The sequence below is a fragment of the Motacilla alba genome, unplaced genomic scaffold, assembly GCF_015832195.1.
Source record: "Motacilla alba alba isolate MOTALB_02 unplaced genomic scaffold, Motacilla_alba_V1.0_pri HiC_scaffold_28, whole genome shotgun sequence".
In the NCBI taxonomy this organism is placed as follows: domain Eukaryota; kingdom Metazoa; phylum Chordata; class Aves; order Passeriformes; family Motacillidae; genus Motacilla; species Motacilla alba.
This window is the reverse complement of record NW_024037374.1, coordinates 4,385,939-4,396,750: the sequence shown is the minus strand read 5'-3', so window position 1 is coordinate 4,396,750 and position 10,812 is coordinate 4,385,939. Positions and strand designations below refer to the sequence as shown.

The window sequence follows — 10,812 nt, the reverse complement described above, 5'->3', positions numbered from 1 at the left end:
ACTGTTATCCATGACAAAACTATTAACCACAAATAAACTATTTTTTCCTCTTGTAAAAAAATCTTCATAACCTTAACAAGAAAATCTTCTCTCCGTAAAACAAAAAAAGACCATTCTAGAAATGGTAAACTAACTAGAAATTTTTTGTTTAGTTTCTTTACATTGACAGTAAAAAAAAAATGTGAAGAAAAAAATGTCTAAAGAGTTTATTTTAATTCTTGTTACTTTTTTGTCTTTTAGTAACTTTTAATAAATTTTCTTTCTAACCTTTTAAAATTTTAAGCCTATTTACCTTTCTCCTAATCCTATCTCACAACAAAATAAATACATAAATACTTAACCAACAAAAAACCCACCACACTCATCAATACATTAATTAAGAAATCTCAAAATTAGAAAAATTTCAAATTTACAAACCGAAACAACTATAATGTCATATTTAAACTTTTGCCAAAGTTTCTCTGATTTTCTAAAGGTCCCAGTTGTTGTTTTTGAGCTCCTGAGAATCTCTTCATGATATTTCTCCAGTGGAGTCCAACCCAGAGAACACAAACAATTGTAATTTCTTTTAAATGTTTCACTTCAGAGAGTTGTTTGGTGGATGGGGGTCAGGGCTTGTGTGTCCTGCTTGGCACAGCCCAGGCAGGGCTCTCCCAGCCCCATTCCACACTCCATTTCCCAGCTGGAGCCGCTGGTGCCTCTGAGTTGTGCTGCCCCAGCCCCAGGGACGCTCTCCTTGTCTGTCCATTCCCCCACGGGCTCTGGCCAGGGATGGCCTCAGTGGGGGCTGCTGACATCCTCAGCAACTTGGAGGCTGCTGCTGAATTGTACTGCTGCAGAGGCTAGTTCAGCCTGCAGCTCTTCAGTGCAGGAATTCAGTGTCCCAGGGCTCATTAACATCCAAACACCTTAACAAGCCAAGCCTCTGGGAATAAATTGATTTAGGTTTTCAAATCATTTGTGGTTAATTAGACAGATTCCAGCAGTGTATTCAAGCTGAATATATTCTACTTTAAAAGACAGTGAGAAATTAATTCTTTATGTTCTGTCTAGGTTTTTTTTTTTTTCCTGTTACTACATTGATAGTTGCAATCTCCAATTGACACTGAATCCAAGTACCTTCTCATGCAGTTTGAATTGATATGAAAATCAAGACCCTTCATGGCTGACAATCAATCAGACTCTGTCCCTACCCCCACCCCACCATTTCCCCCATCCAAGGCCTGGCACTCAGAGCAGCCTTGTGCAAATCTGAGCTCCCTCCAGCCCAGGCTGCACCTGCAGCTTTCAGCTCCTTGGCTCCAACTCCCACCTGCTTTCCTTGCAGAAGGAGCTGCCCCAGACACAGAGGGATGTTCATTTCTTGTCAGCCAACAAAGCCAAGGCAAGGCACAGCTCTGTCAAATGCAAAAGTCATTCTTCTCCCTGGCTCTGCCCTGCCCCTGAACCCCACAGCCTGTCCTGTTTCCTTCATCCCTGCATTGCCAGGGACTTTTTGGGACAAGGGAGCTCTGCTCTGGGGATGGAGGGAGGTCCAAGTGCAGCCCCTGAAGTGGGAACCACAACTCATCAGGTTTGTGTTCTTTTGAGGCACCAGGAACTGGTGAGACTCAGAGGCACAGCAAGTTTCTCTTCAGGGCCAACGGAACATAGTAGAACAGGGCACAATTTAATAAAAATCATACTGTTCCCTGAGCTATGTGCAACATCCCGATAGCATCTGATGAGTCCACCATCCACAAATTATTTTCATTCTAAATTTAATTTCACACAAACATGGTAATCTGATAGATATAAACACAATTAAGTTCTTGTATCAGGATGCTCATCTTGGAGTGGGGGCAAAACAGCTCGAACAATTCCTGATTTGCAAAGCTGTCAGTGGTGGATGGAGAAGGGAGCTCAGGCTGCTCTTGTTGTTGAGGAAATGTTGAAACCAGCCTGACTCATTTCATCTCCTCCTGTCCTGGCTGATCTCCCCTCTTTCCCCTTCCACCCACTGGCTTTTGTCTCCCACCAGGCCCCCCGCTGAAGAGCCTGGCTCTGTGTTCTCCATCACCTCCCTGCTGGCACTGCCAGGCTGGGATGAGGAGCCCCTCAGCCTTCCCTGCTGCGGGCTGGACAAGCCCAGCTCCCTCAGCCTCTGCTCACAGCCATAGGGCTCCAGCCCCACCTTGCAGGCCCTTCCCTAACCCTGCTCCAGCTGCCTGACATCTTTCCTGCCCTGGGCAACCCAAACCAGGCCACAGTGACCTGGATAATCCCCAGCCTTGATGTCCTGGTCACACAGCCCTGGCCCCTTGTCCCCATGTCAGGCTATGGGCTGGATCCTGTGGAACATCCTTTGCTGGAGGCTGTGGCTCCAGGGGGACCAGGGGGATCCCGGGGGACAGGGACCCCGCTGGGCATGGACAGCATTGGACTTGTTGGGAGAAACTGTGAGGGGGAGCTGGGGCGGAGTGACCAACCCAGTGATCTCACACAGCCCTCCTGGGATGTCACACAGCCCCTCTGGGATGTCACAGCCTGCTCTGTGATGTCAGACCTCTGCCTGTATGTGATATCACAGAGTCAGTCTATGATGTTATAGCTTCTCGATGACCTCATATATCACCTTCTGTGATGTCATAGCCCACTCTATGACCTTCTGTGAAAGAGGGAGGAGCAGCAACAAAACTTCTACCCTGGAATTAAGAAGGGCAGACTTTGGCCTGTTTAGGATGCTGATTTGGGGAGTACCGAATCGGGTACTGATTTTTTAAGGGAAACAGCCCTTAAAAACAAAGGGGTCCAGGGAGGATGGACACATTTCAAGAAAATAATCTTAAGGGGGGATGAGCAGCCCCTCCCACTATGCCAAAAGAAAAGCTGGTGAGGAAAATGACTGGCCTGGCTGCCCATGGCACTTCTGTGGGAACTCGGGGGAAAAAGGAGTGGCAACTCAGGAAATATTTAAGGTTGATGTTAGGTTATAAAGAAAGAAAATTAGAGAGGTGAAAGCTCAATTGGAACTTAACCTTGTGGCTTCTGTTAAAAAAAATTATACAAAAAATTATAGCAAAAGGAGGGAGAGGGAGAACCTCTACTCTTTATTGATTGCAGTGGAGAATATATTAACTAAAGATAAAGAAGAGCTAAGCTGCTTAACATCTTGTTTGTCTCAATTTTCAATATTAGGACAGGATAAGCCCTCAGGAGAAGTGTTCTCCTGAGCTGGTAGATGGGCACAGGGAGCAGAACAGCCCCCTGAATCCAGGAGGAAGCAGCTGAGCCACTCAGATGCTCACAGCTGTATGGGATCAGATGGAATCCATGCTAGGGGGATGAGTGAGCTGGTGGATGAGCTCCCCAAGCTGCTCTCCATCATTTCCCATCAGTCCTGGCTCAGCAGGGAGGTCCCAGAGGACTGGAGGTGCCAGTGTGACCCCATGCCCAAGAAGGGCTGGCAGGAGGATCTGGGGAACTCCAGGCCTGTCAGCCTGACCTGGGTTCCTGGCAAGGTTATGGAACAAATGACCTTGAGTGCCACCACAGGGCACCCACAGGATGGCTGAGGGATCAGAGACAGCCAGCATGGATTTAGGGGTGGCAGGTCCTGCCTGACCAACCTGGTCTCCTTTTATGACCAGGCGACCTGTCTGGTGGATGTGGGAAATGCTGTGGATGTGTCTATCTGGACTTTAGCAAAGCCTTGACACTGTCTCTGACAGCATTCCCTGGAAAAGCTGCAGCCCATGGCTTGGGCAGGTTCTCTTCTCACTGGGAGATTTAAGAGCTGGCTGGAGGCTGGGCCCAGAGAGTGATGGGGATGGTGCTGCATCCAGCTGGTGTCCAGGCACTGGTGGTGTCCCCAGGGGTCTGTGTTGGGCCCAGTCCTGTTTAATATCTTCACTGATGATCTGGGTGAGGGGATCAAGTCCACCATTCACAAATTGCAGATGACACCAAACTGGGTGTGAGTGGGGATCTGCTGGAGGGCAGGACAAGAGGACACAGCCTTAAGCTGCACCAGGGGAGCTTCAGGCTGGACAATAGGAAGAAGTTCTTCACAGAAGGGGTGAGTAGGCATTCGAATGAGCAGGCCAGGGGGGAGGTGGCAGAGTCACTGTCCCTCTCCAGTGGCACTTAGTGGCATGGTCTGGGTGACAAGGCAGTATTAGGGTATTGGTTGGACTTGACAATCTCAAAGGTCTTTCCCAGCCTGTGTGATTCTGTCATTCTGTGATGATTGGGACACTCTGGGGCCATTGTGACACTGCAGGGCCTCGTGCAACCAAGGGGTTTCACCATTTTGACACAGCGAAACCAAGGAGACCATTGGGAGACTTCAGGGCCCAGTGGAACCAAGGGGCTGTTCTGACACTGCGGGGCCTCATGGAACCAAGGGGACATTGTGACACTGCAGGATCCTGTGTAACCAAGGGACCACTGTGACACTACGGGGCCTCGAGCAATCTGGAAGAGGTTGTGACACTGTGTGACCTTGTGGAAACAAGGAGTCCATTGTGACACTGAGGGGACTTGTGGAATCCCAGAGACCATGGTGACAGTGTGGGACCTCATGTAACCATGGGGTGACTGTGACAGCCTGGGGCCCCATGGAACCAAGGAGCCACTGTGAAACTGCGGTACCAATGATGACATTGTGACACTGTGAAGCCCCAAGGAACCAAGAAGAACATAGTGACATTTTGGGGCCCCATGGAACCATGGAGACCATTGTTGCTCTGCAGGGTCTCATGGAGCCAAGGAGACCAGTGTGACAGTGCAGGGCCTGATGTAACCAAGAGGCCATTGTGACACTGTGGGGCCCCATGGAACCAAGGACATCTTTGCAGATGACACCAAGTTGGCTGGGAGTGTTGATCTGCTGGAGGGTGGGAGGGCTCTGCACAGGGCCCTGGACAGGCTGGATCCAGGGACCAAATCCAACAAGGTCAGGTTTAACAAGTCCAAGTGCCGGGTCCTGCACTTTGGCCACAACAACCCCTGCAGCGCCACAGGCTGGGGACAGAGTGGCTGGAGAGCAGCCAGGCAGAAAGGGAGCTGCAGGGACTGCTGGACAGCAGGCTGGACATGAGCCAGCAGTGTGCCCAGGGGGCCAAGAAGGCCAATGGCTCCTGGCCTGGATCAGGAATGGTGTGGCCAGCAGGAGCAGCTGCTGTGCCCCACCCTGATCTGCCCCCAGCTCTGCACACAGACATTGCTGCTGCAGTTCCAGAGAAGGCAACCAAAGAGCATCTCTGCAGAAAACTTTACTGGGATATCCTTTAATGGCTTTAAAGCCACCAAGAGCGCCGCCCCTCATTGACACAGTCTGTGGCCACAGGGAAGGTGGAGAGAAACAAAATGAGCAATGGCACAAACAATGACATTGCTTTTTGGACAACATGAAAAGAGTAAAACAAACAAAGAGGAGCTCCAAAATGAAAACGAAAAGAACTATCAAAGAATTTTTTTATTACAAGTAATTTGCAGAAATTGGCCAGTAGTTTTATGGTCCTGAAACCATCCAGTCATCAGTGTCCACACTGCAGCCTTGAGCTCCTGGTTCCTCAGGCTGTAGATGAGGGGGTTCAGGGCCGGAGGCACCACCGAGTACAGAACTGACAGGGCCAGATCCAGGGATGGGGAGGACATGGAGGGGGGCTTCAGGTACATAAAAAATGACGTGCTGACAAACAGAGAGAGCACGGCCAGGTGAGGGAGGCAGGTGGAAAAGGCTTTGTGCCGTCCCTGCTCAGAGGGGATCCTCAGCACAGCCCTGAAGATCTGCACATAGGAGAAAACTATGAACACAAAACAACTAATTATCAAACAGGCACCAACAGCAAGAAGGCCCAGTTCCCTGAGGTAGGATTTGGAGCAGGAGAGCTTGAGGATCTGTGGGATTTCACAGAAGAACTGGCCCAGGGCATTGCCATGGCACAGGGGCAGGGAAAATGTATTGGCTGTGTGCAGCAGTGAATAGAGAAAGCCACTGGCCCAGGCAGCTGCTGCCATGTGGGCACAAGCTCTGCTGCCCAGGAGGGTCCCGTAGTGCAGGGGTTTGCAGATAGACACGTAGCGGTCGTAGCACATCATGGTCAGGATGGAAACCTCTGCTGAGATGAAAAAGACAATAAAAAATAGCTGGACTGCACATCCTGTGTAGGAGATGTTCCTGGTGTCCCAGAGGGAATTGTGCATGGCTTTGGGGACAGTGGTGCAGATGGAGCCCAGGTCAGTGAGGGCCAGGTTGAGCAGGAAGAAGAACATGGGCGTGTGCAGGTGCTGGCCGCAGGCTACGGCGCTGATGATGAGGCCGTTGCCCAGGAGGGCAGCCAGGGAGATGCCCAGCAAGAGGCAGAAGTGCAGCAGCTGCAGCTGCCGCGTGCCTGCCAATGCCAGCAGGAGGAAGTGGCTGATGGAGCTGCTGTTGGACATTTGCTGGGGCTGCACATGGGGACCTGTTCATGGAGAAAGGACAGTGACAAATCAGGAGAGGCTGCTCTGAGACAAACCTGGGCCATTCCCTGTAGATTGTCCTGCTGTGACTCACCCACCCTTGTTTCTGCACTTGGAAAACCTTCAGCCAGGTCTCTGCCTGAGCTCCAGTTGTGCTGTCTGAGTGTGACAGAAGCAGCCAGTCCTGTGCGTGGGGACACCCAGGAGGGCAGCTCAGAGCTCAGGAGGGCACAGCAAGGAGATCCCCGGCTGTGCCCATGATGGGATCTCAGCGAGGGGGCTCAGCTCATTCCCCTTTCCCATGGACTGCTTTGCCCACAGCCCCACAGGTGCCAGGGAAGCTTGGACACCCCATTCCCATGCACACCCCTGCCTGGCAGGAATGCCAAGGGCAGTGCCTGACTCAGCTGCTGCAAATGCCAGAGCCTCCCTGAGAGCAGCAGATCACAGTGACAATACCAGGGCAGTGCAGAAACAAGAGAAGATGTTGTGGTGCTGTGTCTGAGAGGGCAGGGCAGAGACAGCCGGGCACTCAGGACAGTGTTCCCGTGCCCAGCTGTGCCCGGCACCTCCCACACACCAACAGTGCCCTCCTGCCCCCAGCACTGCTCTCTTCAGCCCCCTCTCCTTCCCTGAGCATCTCCCTGGGCCTGGACATTCCCTCCTGAGAGGAGCCTTGTCCCTGCCAGCGCTCACAGAGCCCATCCCAGCCTGTGTGCCCTGGCCCCGGCCCTACAGAAACCTGCCTGTGTGCAGGGCCCTGGCTGGGGCAGGCTCTGGCTGCAGGTGGGCAAGGGCAGCTCAGGAGAGCCCTGCTGGGCCCTGCAGAGGTGATGCTGCTGCTGTCCAGGGCTGAGCAGTGGCTGAGGGCCCTTTGGGAGGCTCCCAGCAGAGAGACTGACCACCCAAAGTGACAGATCTGGAGTCTCTGCAAATGTTCAAACATTCCTTTGATGATCCTGCTTTGTGTCCCTTTCCACTCAGAATGTTCTGGGATTCTGGGATTATAATTCCTGTTCTGCTTCCCTCATCCCCCTGTTACCTATAATCAAAAGAGAAATAAACCCAAGGAACAGTGTTAGAACAGTAAAGTAAAAACCAGACCATTCTTGGAAGCTTCCAGGTGTCCCAGTGAGAATGGAGCAAACCCAGGCCCTGATTTCAACAATTTTTAAGGTTGATTAATTGGGATATTGAACAGGAACATCCAATAGCAGATTCAGTTGCCCCAGTTACACACCCCTGGCTCAACTCATTGCAGCAGGTCCCAAGGCTTCTTTCCCTTCACTTTTTGTAATGACTGCTCATATTCAGGTCAAAAAAAAAAAAAAAAAAGAGTTCCTATAAGTCCTCTTCCTATAAGACTGTATAGTATATCAGGACTATATAAGAGAATAGGCTATACAGTATTTCAAGAATATATTAAGACAGTCAAGTTATTGTTCTAAAATCTAAAAATAAAGTAAGGAAACATACTAGAGATTTTAAGGATAAAAGGTTTATTAGTATATAATAGTAGTTTAATAGAGTTAATTAAGAGTTTATTAAAGTTAAGCAAGAATTATAATTATTACAAATATAATAGTAATTTAGAGAGCTATGAATATATAAAAATGTATAAAATGCAAAAATCTTTTTGTCATCACCCCAACTTTCCCATCCTGCTCCAGGAAGGAAATTGAAAACAGTCTCAGGAAAGCTCCTAATCTATACAGCAATCCCAGGCTTACCTTCTTTGGGAACTGTCCTCCAGAGCTTTGCCCAGGCTGGTCTGGAGCTGGCAGCAGTCCTGCCCCACCCAGCCCCTCTCAGCAGCAGCACCTGCCCTGCTCAGGGTGGCTCCTTCCCCCCACAGCTTCTCCCCAGTGCTGGGAGCAGCTCCCCGGGCCAGCTGAGAGCTGTCCCTGGCAGGCAGCAGAGTCCCTGCCCCAGCACAGCGCCCTGGGCTGCAGGAGCCTGCTCTGCAGGACAGCCCTGGGCACCCCTGGCTGCTCTGCACAAGAGACAATCAGAGAATGTACTCACAGGGTCTGTAGGCATTGGGATGTTCCAGCTGCAGGAGATCACTGCAGGAGCTGCAGCTTCATTGTCCTGCAGCCAGAGGTTCCTGTGCCAAGGGCTGGCAGGGATTCTGCCCCAGGCACTTCTCAGCTCCTTCCCAGCCCTGACTGATTGAAGCTCTCTGTGCCTCTGTGCTGTGCCCGGGCTGGCTGCAGGCAGTGCCCCAGCCCTGCTGGGCTGGCAGAAGAGCTGCTCAGCAAGAGAAATGTGCTTTTCAAGCTCTTCTTGGTTGCCAGGAGCTACATCTGTGCCAGGAGCCCAGCCCAGCTCAGCAGCACAGCCACAGCACAAGGACTTTAATGACCCTCTGGGGCTTTGTGCTCAGGCCCTGAGCATCAGTCCCTGAGAGGCAGCTGAAGAAACCTCTCCAGAGCTCCAAGTCAGAATCACACTCCAAAGTTTCTTGGACTTTTAATGGGTCCCACTGAGGGACACGACTGAGAAAGTGTCCCCCGGCTCCAGGCAGAGCAGAGAACTGCAGGCAGTGATGACAGGTGGGGACAAAGAGAAGCCAAGGCTTGGTGCCCTGGGGCACAGCAGGGTCTGTGCCACCAAGGGCTGGCAGGAGACACCTTGTCCTGAGGCACTGGGGCCTCCTGGCACAGCCCCAGCCAGGCTGGCCACTGTCATCCCCTTGTCCTGCTCTCAGCATCCCCCCCTAGCCCACATGCCAGTGGCCTCAAGGATCTGCTGCAAGGAGTCCCTGGGGAGCCTTGCTCAGCAATGGCCCTGGGGGCTCCTTCATGCTCCCAGGGACTGCAGGCTTTTCAAAGGACTTTGGGTTTGGCTTTTGCCTTGGAGTCTCTGAGAGGTTTGTACAATCATGGCCTCCAATTATCTGCTTTAATTAATCCCTTGAGATTCTTTGTCAGTAACAACACTCAGTGGGGCTCATTAATGCTTCAGGGTAGTTCAGTTTTTTAAGGTAGTTAGTGTTTCCCTTTTGATACAGATTCAATGAGAAAGATTGTGCAGTCACAGCCTCCAATTATCTTCTTTAATTAATCCTTTGAGAGCCTTTATCAGCAATGACACTCAGTGGGGCTCATTAATACTTCAAGGCACTTGAGTTATTTTAAGGTATTTGGTTTTTCCTTTCTGGTACAGACTCTGTGAGAGATTTGTGCAATCATGGCCGCAATTATCTGCTTTAACGAGTCCCTGGAGAGCTTTGTACTGACACTCAGTGGGGCTCATTAATGCTTTGAAATACTCAAGGTTTTTAAGGTACTTTTGAATTTCCTTTCCACACTGATTCTCTGAGAGGTTTTTTTTGTGCTATCCTGGCCTCCAGTTCATTTCTTCAAGGAGTCCATGAGGAGCCTGTGTTGGGGATGGACCTCATTTGGACCCATTAACGCTTTGAGACACTTTGGGGTTTTCTTCTGACTTTGACTCCTGGCAAGGTTGGTGCAATCTCCTCTCAGGCCCTGGTGTTCCAGGGCTCAGCTCCAAATGCACCACAGGGCTCATTAGGATCAAGCGAGTCCTGAGAAACCATGGCTCTGCCTTGATTTCCCTCTGGTCTAGTCCAGTTCAGGAGGAAGGTTTTCCTTTTACAGTTATGGAGAAATATTTCAATGAGCTTCTAAGAAACATGTAATCCTATTTTAGAGTGCATTTTATCACTGTTCTCTTTTGAGAAGAGCTGATTGCAGCATTCTGTGATTGATATTGATGTAGGGCTGCTCGTAAGGAGGGCTGGCCAGGTCAGAGATGTTGTACCTTGGAGCTGACATGATGTAAACAGCCTTGCCCTACATTCCCCAACCCCAAGTGAGAAAAAAATTTCACTTTCAAAAATTTAAATGTTTTTTTAAGACCTTATCAAAATACAACAGAAGACTGAATAAAGAAAAGAACACAGTGCTGGGAGGAAAGGATTCAGTCACCAGGTGCTCATCTACAAAATGGCTGTTCTGTCTTGTATACCTCTATCCCCTCCCAAAGTCTTGTCAATCAACTCCTTCTTCGCTGTCCAGTGGTGGAGATCACTTTCTTACAGCTTGATTGGAGGTCAGGTGCTGCCATAGTAACAAGCCCACCCTCCCAAATGTCCTGACTACTGAGGCCATCCTGTGATAACAAGGCAAGGGGGTAGGGAAAGATAACTATACATCGACAATATTCTCTTAACATATACTTAATATTCACCCCTTAATTGTGAGAGTCAACCGTAGGACTACTCATCTATAACAAACCCCCCTTTACTTTTTCTATGAGTCATTTTGCTCAAGCAATTAAGTAAAAAAAATTCTCTCTCTGGTGAATGAGTCGTACCAGCATCTATTGATGTGGGCAAGG

At 50.1% G+C, this 10,812-nt stretch overlaps 1 protein-coding gene across 1 annotated transcript; it reads right to left on the bottom strand.

Annotated features, from left to right (window-relative positions):
• Positions 1 to 5,445: 5,445 nt before the first annotated feature.
• Positions 5,446 to 6,426, bottom strand: LOC119696285 (olfactory receptor 14J1-like). Its single transcript, XM_038126009.1, has one exon. It carries the CDS (start codon positions 6,424 to 6,426, stop codon positions 5,446 to 5,448), a length of 981 nt encoding a protein of 326 aa, XP_037981937.1.
• Between the last annotated feature and the right edge of the window lie 4,386 nt (positions 6,427 to 10,812).